The 13,706-nt window shown below is 37.7% G+C and overlaps 2 protein-coding genes across 2 annotated transcripts; both read right to left on the bottom strand.

Annotated features, from left to right (window-relative positions):
* Positions 1-1,493: 1,493 nt before the first annotated feature.
* Positions 1,494-4,305, bottom strand: LOC106071038 (uncharacterized). Its single transcript, XM_013231072.2, has 2 exons — positions 4,146-4,305; positions 1,494-3,005 (listed from the first exon to the last, which is right to left on the bottom strand). Exons 1-2 carry the CDS (start codon positions 4,156-4,158, stop codon positions 2,080-2,082), a joined length of 939 nt encoding a protein of 312 aa, XP_013086526.2. The 5' UTR covers positions 4,159-4,305; the 3' UTR covers positions 1,494-2,079.
* Positions 4,306-7,055: 2,750 nt separating this feature from the next.
* Positions 7,056-13,423, bottom strand: LOC129923997 (uncharacterized). Its single transcript, XM_056017572.1, has 2 exons — positions 13,121-13,423; positions 7,056-8,882 (listed from the first exon to the last, which is right to left on the bottom strand). Exons 1-2 carry the CDS (start codon positions 13,148-13,150, stop codon positions 7,878-7,880), a joined length of 1,035 nt encoding a protein of 344 aa, XP_055873547.1. The 5' UTR covers positions 13,151-13,423; the 3' UTR covers positions 7,056-7,877.
* Between the last annotated feature and the right edge of the window lie 283 nt (positions 13,424-13,706).

Below are 13,706 nucleotides of genomic sequence, written 5' to 3'. Positions count from 1 at the left end.
AACTATGACTCAATAATTGCAATAAAAAAGAGAAACCTTAAAACTAGAAGAATACAAATGTCTATACATTTGAAAATATGAGTTTTGTTTTTAAAAGTATTGGTTTTAGCTTTTATGGGGAATATTATAATTTCAATACTAACGTCGTAGAGTAATATATATTATGGTATTAAGTACAAACATTAAAGAGGAACTGATACAAATTTAATTTTTTTTAAAGTTTTATTTCCTGAATAAAACACATAGAAACGCATTAAGATAATATAATTACCCTGTTATGAAGAAATACATCAAAATCAATACTGTAATATCATAACATGATTAATAATTGAAATGATAAAAAAAAAATTTCTAATTTTAATTTTAAAAGAACAAAAGACAAACATTAACAAATGCAGAAATATTTTGTTTATAAATATATGGAAGGTGAATATCTGAGATTTTCAATTTTACAAAAATTTTAATTTATCTAGCTCTGGTTTCACATGACCCCATGGTATCACAGTAGAGTTCAATAAAATATCTTCGAAATAGGATAGGGATTGTTTAAATTGTAAAGATTTTAATTTATATAACAAAATACAACTAATAACAATTAAACCTTAAATAAAATATTAATATTAATGATGATAATCTCCGAAAAAGAATGGCTGCCTGTTATATGATACAGACATTCGCCACGATGGTCTTTACTTTGAACACTGCCCACTTCCTGCTGTCCTGGAGGAGCTCTGGTCTAGGACGTGAACATTTTTTTTTCTGAACGAACGTCCGAAACTGAACAAAACATAGAGCTAGTAAACTGTCACATTTACATTATTAGTGGTAGTATTATTATTATCAGTTGTATTAAAGAATCAAATTCAAACCATATCACTGTCCTTTAAATTGCTATATTAGTTACCGTTTAAACTAATCCATTATCGTTACAACTGTCATGTTAGATCTGGATGGAACATTTCTTAACAAATAATAATATTTCTTACCTGGGGTCGGAAAACATTCGTTATGTTTTTAATATAAGACAAAGGTAGGTGAGTATGTACTTTTTAAAATTGTCACTGATTTTACATTTTATTTTCCCTTAACTGCATGTCCTGATAACTCCATGCAAAATTTATATTTCTAATAATTTTCAAAAGACATCACTGTGACGGTGTGACCAAACCATAACTAATGCAAGGAGAGGATAATTACGTCCTACCAAATATATCATCGTCATAGTTATACACGACTCGTTGAAGTTATAACTTGAAATCCAAATTCTCTGCGTTATAAGAAATACACTTACACTAATTATTGTCTTACAATTATGTACATACAACATCCATAAATGGGATATGGATGAAAAAACATGTTCAAACTTAATAACTAAATACAAGACAGACGGACAGACGGACAGACCAAGTGAATTGATATAAGCTTTATAATAAAAAAGGTCTCACACACAAAATAGGAAATACCCTATGATGTATGTTAATGCGGCCAACTTACTAAAAATAGGTGTCACAAAGTGGATAACTAAATACGTAAGTAAAATATAACAACTTTACCATAAAGGGTGATACTACAAAAACATGATTAGAGTTGCCATGTGGCGTGCCAACTTTACTTGGCTTACTTCCTCGTGGCCAAGTGGTTTAATCATGGTTCTAAATAATGCAGAAAGTGTTGTGGATAACATTTGCATATTATGACTCTAAGTTGCGCACTTTCATTAGGTGCGAGACTGTGCACCATGAGACACAGGACAGGGACACGAGAAGATAGAGGAAGTCAAAGATGGCCGATGATTAGAGATGAAAACAAGGACGCTTGTGATGTGATTAGTGTGGCTCTAGATCTAATTTCTTTTTGGTTATTAAACATTCAATTTTATTATTGTATAATCCTTTCAATGAGGTTATTTGGCTAAGTTATGTAATAATCTTTTTTTGATAAGTATTCCCTAAAATATATGACCTAACAATTATAATGTTTTATCATTTATATTGCGATACGTGCCAACCTAAAGTTTCGTATCGATAGCTTAATAACAATTTTTTTTTAAATCTGTGTTTTTAAATAAAGTTAGATCTTTTATTCCCAACAGAAGCAGCTTTGATTGCCTTTGTCAGTGACACCCATGTGAAGATGTGTAGACAGAAACCATTTTCCTTCGCCACCAAAAGTGTAGACCGGAGCGCCGCTGCTGCCTGGGCAGGTGCAAGCTGTGTAGCTGTAAGAGGTCAAGTTCTCATTTTCTTCGTCCATCAGATGCCGCTTGGTCCAGTGTCCGACGCTGATCTTCTTGGACTGTCCGTGAGGGTGGGACACGACAACAGTCAGCTTCTTGCTTTCTCTAAACTGAGAGTACTTTGCGTGGACGCTACGGCAGAGAGACTTGTACTTTGCAAATGACGTCATGAGCTTGTCTACTAGGGCCAGGTCGTAGGTGACACATTTTAGGACGCATTTGTCTCGCGTCGCGTTGGCACCGACTATGCCCACGCCTTGCAGGCTGGCGATGTCGGATAACATTTCATCAGCAGAGTCGTAGTTAAGGTGACATACAACCGACTCCGCCTCCGCGTTGTCATAGACTAGATGCGCCGCTGTCACTACTGTGATGACACCGTAACTGACTCTACGGTTTAAGAACCTTCCGAAACCTTTGCCCCCGTTGATCGCAACTTTTTTCTGCTTCTTCTTGACCATCCAGATTTGTCCCGTTCCGAAACGTAATCTGTTACCCCCTCTGACGTCATAATATGGGAACGGGACTTTGGTGTTTGGGTAGAACTTAGGCCGACTTTCGCTGGTGACGTTGAGGCTAATCAGTACAGTTAAATCCGATAGAGCGTTGACGAAGTTTAAAACTTCCTGGTCACGGTAGACTGAGGGCAGACAATCCAGGTTAAAAGTTTCTGGAGATATGAATTTCAAATGGCCCGGGTTTTTGTTGCATTTCTCATACAGTTCCGAGCGATGTATTTCACTTTCGCAAACTTCAACTTCCGGCTTCACTGTAACATACATAGAAACAAAACAGTAAAAGTAAACAATCTGTTGAATATAATAATATTTCTTCTCCTTATGAGATGAATTATTTAGAACAAAACATTGCAATCAATTGTAATCACGAATGTTGTTATATTAATCATTTTGGCACACTTTGACACTAAATTCCAATGACCCCATTCACCAATCGTTAACAAACTACATTGAGCCACGTGATTCTCTATCTCTACTATACAAATTACGAAATAATTTTTTAACAATGGTTATCACGTGACTTTGACATGTCCTAGGAAATCTTTATCTGTAGACAAAGGGTTAAAATAAGAGCGTTGAAAATGCTTTTAAAAAGCAACTTCAATAGATAGTTCAATAGATAGATAGTATTGATGTCTCTTGTCTCACTAGTTCTTTAGTAGGACCAGGCCAGTTAATAACTTATTGAAACATAGTACTTTTCATGTCAAATCATCACATTATATATTTATCATTAAAATAATTTTACTCATTTTTCATTGAATAAAATCATATTTTAATTATTTCTGCCATTTACATATATTGTTAATGTTGTAGTTTAATGATCATTAAATATCTTAATGTGACAATATTTGTTTATTCTTGCCTTGTGTCTTGTTTTTCCCACTACAATGCCAACCTCTTTCTCCATGTCTCTTGTTTTTTAAAGTCGTTAGCTTGATAATTATTCGGTTTTCTATGATTTCTTTTCAAAAATTGAAATAGAATGTCAAAGCTTTTATTAGATCATTAGGTCATCATAAGCCAATATTAACCTAAAGTGACGACCTAGCCTTAACTTAACCAAACTCGAATAATGAATCTGCTGAAAACTATTGAATACATTGAGAAGCATTAGACCTAAGTATCAAACATAGTTCTGGTAGCTGCCTGGTCGAGTGGTAAACGATTCAGACCATAGGTCCGAGTTCAAACCTGCCACCTGCAATCCCCTGCAGTCCTGCAGGAGGTTTGAACTAGGACGCACACTCTTTAGTCCCGAAAAAGTATTTAATTTAATCTGTTGTTTAATTTTAATTTAAAAACAAAGCTAAACACAGAGTTTTATTGTGTTCAGTTTAATGTCATTACATTTGTAATCACTTACACGTTGTTTTGTCTTGTTTGCTTACCTGTATGAGACATTCTGCTACCTGTTCACATGGTTAGGAAATACTTTGCAGTGACAACAACAACGCATGTGTGACGTCAGTGTTGTCGGTTGAGAAGAAATAAACTCGTGACCTGTCACATCACACACTACACACACGGATGTACTTATTAGTCTACTATATAACCAGAGGCGGAGCTCTAAACTTTGAATCTCTAGACCGTGACAGTTACCTCTGCACAGGTAAATCGTTTTATTTACCTGGACTATAACTTTATATTTGTAACATAATTAATAAAGAGATTGTTGTCAAATATTTCAGTCTCCTTTATAGAGTTCCCAGACAAGATTCGGGCTCGTGTCTTGACCAGGAAGAAGTCATACGACTTAGTGCGGTAAGCTCAGGGTGTCACAAACCCTATCAACTAACCTCCGAAAATTTCCCAATAAAATCGATGGCCAAATTGTCCTTTTTTGTTGAACTTTAATACAATGAGTTGATCACCCCCAGGTGGGTGTCTTCTGGTCCGGCCCGCACCTCACTGCGATATTAACACTTTCGTCATCCAGGAGTCTTTGCACTGAGTTTTGTGGCTGGTGAGACCTTTGTGAGCCCGTAATGTTCGGCTGCACATTTGGCAGGTTTTTCTGTCTGAACTCTAGCTGGAACTTGTGTCGGTTGGCTTGAATTTTTGTTCTAACGCGTTTATTCTGCAGCGCTGTTTTCTGCAATTTGTGTGCCAGTTTTCACAGCGCGACACAATGATGCTCTATCCTGTGCTTCAGTCTCCCAGGTTCAGGGTCAATGCTGAAGACTTTCAGAGAAACTTTGAGGTTTTCCCTGACGCGTTTTTTTTTTCACTTTGTATTGCTTCCCTTTCTTTAGTTGACCATAAAGGAGTCTTTCAGGGAGACGGGAGACGTGACCTGCTCATCCCAACTGTGACTACATTAAGATTTAGTGGATTCTTTGCATGTCCTATCTTCGGAGGTTTTGATTATCTGGTATTTTGTTTTGAACATTTAGTATTTATCTCAGGCAGATCATGTTGAAGGGCTTAAATTTTTAAAAATGTTTTATATTCTGTCCACCTTTTTTTTTTTGAGTTTGAGGTATTGAGAAATGTGGGTAAGGTAATAGCCCTAAAGACTCCTACATAGCTAAGTACTTGTGATGATACCTCGTTTTTTCCACACATTTTTATACAGTCTACCATAGTATGCACTGCCCTTGGTGATTAGCAAGTTGACTTCATCATTGATGTATCTTTTCTGGAAAAATGTGCTGCCAAGGTTGTTGAATCTGTCCACTGCTGTTATGTCCTGTCCTTTTATTTTGATGTGTCGATCTGAGTAGGTTCTCCACCTTGGTAGACTAATGTCCTAAATGGGAAGTACGTTTGAACTTGGCTTGGCTACCTATCTTAAAAAAAAGCTAAACACATATCTTTATTGTGTTCAGTTCGACACCCGACTTGGGCAGAGTTGTGTTTACTGAGCGCCTGAAGGCAGCACGGAAAAACCTTCTCCTAGATACCCCCTCCCCCCCTCCCCAGCCGGTCCACAATTGATATTGGACCAAAGCGCCCTGAGCATGCTATAAGCATGAAAGTAGCGCTATATAAAAGCCATAATTTATTTATTTATTTAATAACATGAAGATAAATGGACACACACACACACTTATATATATAGTAGAGCAATGAACTATAGTGACACACGCCTTTACTTTCAATTGCTACTGCGTTGTTTGTTGACTGGATCCGCTTGTTATGTACCAAGAGGTAAAAACCCAATCTATAATTAACTCTATTAAGACAAAAGATTTAAATTTAGATTCAAAATATTTGGAAGATTTCCAGGGGAGATAAAGAAATCACTGAAGGTGTTAAGCTAAAGCAACCAAGCGTTGAAAACAGCGTCTGCTTGCAGTGACTGCTGGTAGATCACGTGACTTGCCATCTTGTATTATCTACATTCTACACAACCTTTGTTTATCCTCGAGTGATTGGATGAGAGCAAATATTCGATCCTAAAAGCAGGGCCGGCCGCCAAGGCCTCCAATTATCTAAGGCCGGCCTTGCTAATAGATTGCCGCATAATTTAGCCTTATCTTCTTTTGCATTATTTAACGTAATTCCACGTTTTGTATATATATCATGGGCGTAGCCAGGATTTTTTTCGGGGGGGGGGGGGTTGGGGGGGATTTTTTTCTCCCCCCCCCTTCCCCCCCCCCCCCGAAAAAATAATTATAGTATGTATGTGTGTGTGTGTGTGTGTACATGATTTTTATTACATTCTGACCATTCATTCTTTCGAAAGATGTTTTTTATGCCCTACAATGTTTCTCCCTGGATTTAGTGGATAAATTGTAGACTCCCCGCCATTGACATCAATGGGGTCTGGGGGAGCGGCAAGCACTATTTCTGGTATTGAAAGCCAACAAAATGAATGTTCTGAGGTATCTACAGTAAATTTTCCTGCTATTTAAAAGTTTTATTTCAAAAACCTCAAATGCTATTCTCACTGCCTTACTGGCGCTAAGTTGTACTAGGATGTCATGGCAACCCTTAAGTATGCATAATTCATTTTGTCGGAGAACATGTCCCGCAAACCTCATGCAACGCTCTGTCACAACCTTACTAAGGGGTCGACTCCCAATTTGGCATATGATTTCCTTGATTTAGACCCGATCTCTTTAACTGACTCCTAAAATCTATCTTAGCCATCTTTGTTGAACCACATTTAGTGTTTTTCAATTTCGACAGATGACTTTTCAAAGCACTTTATTAATGGAGCCCCGCCACTGCTAGAAATGTGTAACCTCCCTAGAATACGCTCTTGGAATTAGCCGACTATAGTTTGCTTTAGATTTTATATCGCCAATTCTAAGTTAAAATTCCATTTTCATTAATTACATTAAAAAGAAATGTCACAGCATGTCATATTTTATTAACCAGTTAACAAATTACATGTATGTACAACAGCATTGAAATACGCCCATTATATCACAAGCTATGTCAGAAAAATTGCATTTTTATATGAACATTTTTATGTATATTTGAGTATTCCAATTATAAGGTAGTGGAGCTTTCAATAATAATACTTTAATGAATACAAAACTAAAGGTGTACGTTTTTTTAACACAATAAGTAGTACAAATATCAAAGATATAACAGAGACTCAGGTCTCAAGGAGACTGACGCTAAGAGGAAGAAAGAAATGCTTTATGCTACGGTGCACTAAAAGCATATTGTTTCAACTTGTCATTGCACACAACAATCAAAAGTACGCACTGTTTTGTGCACTGACCTAGACAAGACCTAGACGTAGTGTTTTGGAATGATAACAGAGTTTCGCCCTAGTATCGAAGCAGAGAAATGTTAGAATTGTGAGTCGAAGTCGGACTATTCTCAGTATTTGTCTAACGATCTCATCTCAGAGTGTGAATAAACATAATCTTATCTTATCTTCTTGTCTCATTGATTAGATACGTTTCTTCAAAAGATAAGATAATTACGTCCTGCCTGCATCCATGTGCTGACTGTTTAAAGTCATTTCTTCTCCTAATTTAGGCAACCCATTTAATGTGTTAATAATAACAGGGAAGATGGAGCACGTGTACAAATGTGTTGTAGAGCATATGGAATAAGAAATGTGCTTTTATTTTTCTGTCTCAGTATTTTATTATCATGACATTGACTCTTTTTTAATAGAGTTGATTACTTAAACAAAATATAACAATCTGTGCTATTCAGACACCCCAACCTCCGCTGCTGTAGTTTCCATTGGTACTTGTGCCACTGTGGGCTAAGGTGTACCATACCTTGCCTAAGAGAAACACTGGTGCACCGCTGCTTCCCGCGCACGTGGCGGCATTATAAGTGTAGGTAGTGTCTATGAGTCCACGCTGGTCACTGAAATTGTGTCTGTTGATCCAACAACCGACTGTCACAGCTTTAGCGCGGCCATGGGGATGAGAGACCACTACAGTCAGCCGGTCATCCCTGGCGCTGGAGCTGTACTTCTTAAACACACGAATGTAAAGTTTCTTGTAGTCTGTCACAAGTTGCGCCAGCTTGTCCAGAAGATCCTCATCACACGTCACGCAGTTAAGGATACACCGGTCGCGTTCCAAGTCACCAAAAACACCCGCAGCGACGCCTTGAATGACTTTAGCGTTCCGCCTTACCTCGTCGTATCCCCAAAGGACCTCCGAGCACATGCCTTCTGAGCTGTCGAACACGACATGAGTGGCGGTATAGACGTACACACGACCCCACACCTTGCTGGCCTCACCGCGACTCTTGCACTTGCTACATGGGCAGCTGTCCTCCGTGTATTTCCGAACTCCCCAAATTCTTCCAGACCCCGTCCGGAGTACGGACTTTCCCCTCAACTCGTACATCGGATACTTGGCGTTGGAGCGTGGATGAAATTGGGGCCGGTTCAAGCTGGTATACGTCACACTGACTCTTACGGTCAGCGCGGCCAAAGTTTGTACAAGTTTGACTATGTCGACATCTTGATAGTCTTCTGGTAGGTCATGGATGGAAAAACGATGGACTGGAATGAATTCTTTATGTTTGGGATGTTTGGTGCATAGTGATAGATGCCTCTCTAGCCCAGCCTCACCTTCCAAACTTATTTCAGTCTCATGTTGATAGTCTACGTTTGTTTGAAGAGAAGATGCCAGACTTTCATCCAATGGTAAGACAAGAGTCTCTCGACCAGATTTTGTAATGGTTTCATCAGCAGCCTATGAAAGAACAATTTAAAATATTAGAGGTTATTACAATATCTCTATTCAAGTCAGAACTTCATAGAGCCTAGAGGGTGAGGGGAAGCTGGAGGGTGGAACCTAGACACGGATCTCAAAAACGGCTCTAGCGATTTTTCTTAATATTTAACAGTTGATGTTGATCGCTGTGAAAAGAATAACTAGCTCGTTTGTCCCACGGGGAAAACTCTAGTTTGACTTATAAATTAAAGAAAAAAGTGCCTATGAAGGCAAACATGGCGTAGACAGTCGTAATGTACAATAAATAATTGTTTATTACATTGGTTTCATTTTATTGATAGATTATTTCAGCTTTGCCTTTGCTTATGTTTTTTTCATAGATCCTAGATCTAAATGTGAAGTGTGTATCCAGTTCTAGCTGTCTATATTATGAAAGTACCAACAAAATTACACAGGTTTAAAATACCCTCTGCCTCAAAGGCAGTGGCGTAGCATCCATGGAGAGAAGGGGTTCAATGAACCCGGGCCCACGACCATTAGGGGCCCACAGTCTGTGGCGTTCAAACAAATCGCGCAAAGGGGTTGATTGCACTTGGGTCCATAACTCTTGATCAGTTGGGGCCCACTTTAGAGATAACACTAAAGGAAAAAATAATTGCACTTTTGTAAAGTGTGATATAAAATAGAATCTGAAAAACTCCCTTCAAATATCCTATATGCTGCATGAAACTTTATATTAATTTTAAAACATTAACCCGTGTTTAAATCTAGAGTGTATGCACCAGCGGCTTGGATTATTTTAAAGTAAGGAACTACTTTCCATCAGGTTTATTGTCATGTTGGCTAGCCCTAATTTTTTATTCATGTCTCTTCAAAAACCATTGATAGAATTAGTATTAAGGGGGAGGGGGGGGAGTTTGGTCTACAAAATATAAATGTCTAGCACTTTATAATTATTCATTTTTATCAAACCTAAATATGTTTCTTTTATTTTCCGTATTTAAAATATTGATTTTTTTTTTGTTTACACACAAATACATAGATACAAATCTCACTATCCAGGCTCTCTGCAAACTGCACCATACACCACCAACTTAAAGAACTTGACAAGTCAGGGCTCCAAAATAACGTAAAGGTTTAATGTCCATAAATAACAGCCAATACTGTACAATTGGCAGCACGGAGAACAGTACAAATAGCTCTGCGATAACAAATATCTCTCCGATAACACCGTTCCGCCGTATCAAGTCTTGCACTGGTCTCTCCGTCTCGTTCCGGGCTTGCACTGCGTTCAACAGTTCGGGACTGACTTCACACACTTGGGCTCGATGTGTCGGACTCGATCACAGACCAAGATCAAGACGCCGGTCGTCTCAACTGTACTTGACAGTACTCCGCACTGAACCGTCGTAATGCTCCGTACAGAATCACACCGTTGAACTGTGCTGTAGTCGACCGTGTTCTGAACTCCTGTCGTGAACCCACTTTCTGAACCGTCTTGACTGCGACACCTCCGCTCTTTATATAGGGTCCCTACTGGCCTTCTAGAACCGGACAGAACGCCGCTTGACGTTTCTAGGTGGTCAGATGACTACAATTCTCGTGACGCTAATGAGCTCTGTTCACGACGGCGATTCTTCCCGAACCCTCTTGTTGACACTCGTCTCGGCCGATCGTCGTACTCGTCACGGTTGACCGCTCGTCTAGCGCTGGCCTGGGGCGATTTGCGTTGAATGACTACACTCACATCACTACCCCCATCTGTGCCACCACCAGGTTTATAGCAATAAAGACATAAAGTTTGAGATATTGACTAACTAAACAAATATTTAAAACTATATCCGATCCGACAAAGTAGATACTGTATTTGTGCGTAAGTCTTCGTCACATTGTTTCCTTGCCCTCTGTATTGTGTTCAAAATGTTTACAACAAAATTTAAAAAAAGGATCATTAAATATTAAGCAAACAAAAGAACCATAAAAGTCAATGTATGTTATATAGTTTTTGTGCTTGTGGTACTCTAATGAATGGCGAAACCGAATTGAAGAGCTGGTTTATAACAAAGACCCAGATGTCTACATTAATCATGTAATATTTTCTTACTCTGAACAATGCTTAGTTTTTGGTTCATTGTTCTTATAGAAAATTAATACCATTATATTTAAACAGAAAACTCTGACCTGATTTATTCAAAAGTGCTATGAATCTGACATGAAAACAAAGCCTCACAGATTCTAAACGAAATAATAGCCCTGTTGGGCGATGCAGTGCTGATAAAAATACCGGTACTATAGCAGGTCATAGCGGCGATATTTTTCTCTTCATTTGCACTTAAGTCATATCAAAAGTTGATCAAATTACTGAAATTAGCTCCAAATATCGAATAATGCACCTGGTTGCATGTGGCCTCAGAACGAGACAGCTGGAGGTCACTTTCAGAGGCCTCGGGATACATATAAATGACAGACGTAGACGGCGAAAAAAAACTAAATCGCTGGCAAAATACGTAGGCCACGACCGGGGCTGCGTAGTCACACTGAATACTGCACTCCTCATTAATCTTCGGACTCGAAGAGAAGCCTTTTTGTCATTTCTTTACAATTACTTGACAGATTTCATTGACATAAAATATTGTCGTCATGTTTAAGTCGCAAATGTCCAGTTACATTTCAAGTGCAAACGACATACGATTGTATGATGCCACAATCATTCTAGTCGCATTTGACCCAGATGATAGTGCCATAGCATATTGTTCAGAGATGCAATCCTTTAAAGAAACCTTTCATAATGACAAATCAAGTCTGTGTACAAGATTTTGATGTTTATTTTTTTTTATTTTAATATAAACAGTTACATTAGGCTGTTTTTTTCTTAGACAATTACATTTTGTCACTACATTTTCTAAACAATGTCACAGCATGCATCTTATTTCTAACTTTGTCTGTATCAATTTGTTGAGCTTAGCGGTCACTATCAAAATTTAGTTTAGAATTTTAGAAATAGCTGCAGTGTTTACTGAATTGCTACTTAGAAGGCCAGAATTAAATGATGGAAGTAGAATTAGATTATAACTTGTATCAATATTGAAAACGTTTCTCCTAGAAGTGTTTTAGGCATATAGAATGTGTAGAAAGTACAACTCATCAAACATTTCTTTATTCATTTGAAGTATCTTTAAGTCACTTAATTCTGTTAAGACATTGTACAAACATTGATTTTTAAGACACTATTACTTGTTGGAGTCCTAACTGAATCAGACGTAATGACATTGTTACTAATTACTAATTGCATTGAAACGTCTTTTGATAAATACACCGATACAAATAAATTATTCAATTGTTTTGTCGCAATTAAATTTATCTTTTTTGGGAGGGGCCCCATCAAAATATTCTTGAACCCGAGCCCACGGGTACTTCGCTGCGCCACTGCTCAAAGGGTTGTGACTTTGGTACTCTCAAGTACAGATACTGAAGTGCTTGAGGTCACTGCAAGAAACAGAAACATTATGAAACATTAAGAAAAATAACAATTTCGGTTCAAAGATTTTGTTACGGTTACAATTGGACGTGTTTACGTAGACCCAGCTTTGACCTCCTTATTTTTTCCCATTTAAATAATTATAATCTCAATAAGAAAAACTTAAAATGAATTATTTTGTTTACCTATTGAATCTATTCATACAATAAGATAAGAAAATAAAGGTAAGGGGTTAGGGTTATCAGGACCGGATTTAAGTAAGCGTAGTCCCCACTTATTAGTAATAAAACCTGTATCTAAAAGCATGCCAAATTTTAGAAAAAAAAAAAAAAAGAGTATTTGTAAACTTAATCTCTTTTTTCTTCTTTATCAAAAACAAAATTGATATACATATTTTAGTCAAAACATTTCTTTTTAGTTTATACAGAATAAGTCCTTGGGTTGAGGACCTGCCGTAAATCCAGAGCTACATTTATATATTACGCGCGGTCACTTGTTAACCACGACCGAGTTACAAACCGTAAGAAATAAAGTGTTGACGAAATAAAAGATATAAATGTAAAACCAAAAGATAAACTATAACTCGTTAAAAATTAAAATATTTGCTTAACTCTTTCGTTGTTATCCTGGGGCAGTATACCTGCTTCACCATCCCTAAATCCGGCCGTGGATTATAGCGTTACTATCTAAGGTGAAATGAGTAAATGATGTTACATACTATTACTACTAGAGTGCAATTGAATATTTAAAAGTAAACAATAACACAAATTCCACTTACCATCGTTGTACCATAAAGGTGGAAACTCATACATTAAACTGCACTTCAGACTTGAATAACGGACTAAATCTGTAACGTTGTCATGTTAAGTAGGCCTCTTATGTGACGTGTAGGATGTCACAATCCATAGCTACACTACACAGATTACACTGTGACCACCATGTCAGTGACGAAGGCCGTGACGCTTCGGAATATACTTAAACAAACATTGATAAGCGAACCTTGAGGTCATGGGGATGTGTCAGGTGGAAATTCCAGGAACATGACGATGTATCCAGTTATAAGTATGAAAAGACCAGGGACAAGTAAAACATTACTAGAATACTGAGATGGATGTAAGTTAGTCATACTTTCAGAGGCTAAGATGGGAGAGGCATGGGGAGAATTTGAAAATCTTCCCCGGGCCCTCACTTGAGAGGGGCCTCCAAATGAGTGTTTTTTACAATTAAATTAAATATTAAGCAAAATGCAGGGGACTCCAAAGAGGTCAAGCCCCGGGTCCCCAAATGATGGCAAATTCTTAGCTACGCCACTGAATACTTTGTTGGATTTAGGTAACTGAAGTAATACTAATACAGAGATAAGA

Source organism: Biomphalaria glabrata, chromosome 18 (genome assembly GCF_947242115.1).
Source record: "Biomphalaria glabrata chromosome 18, xgBioGlab47.1, whole genome shotgun sequence".
In the NCBI taxonomy this organism is placed as follows: Eukaryota; Metazoa; Mollusca; class Gastropoda; family Planorbidae; genus Biomphalaria; species Biomphalaria glabrata.
This window is presented reverse-complemented; position numbering and strand designations above follow the sequence as displayed.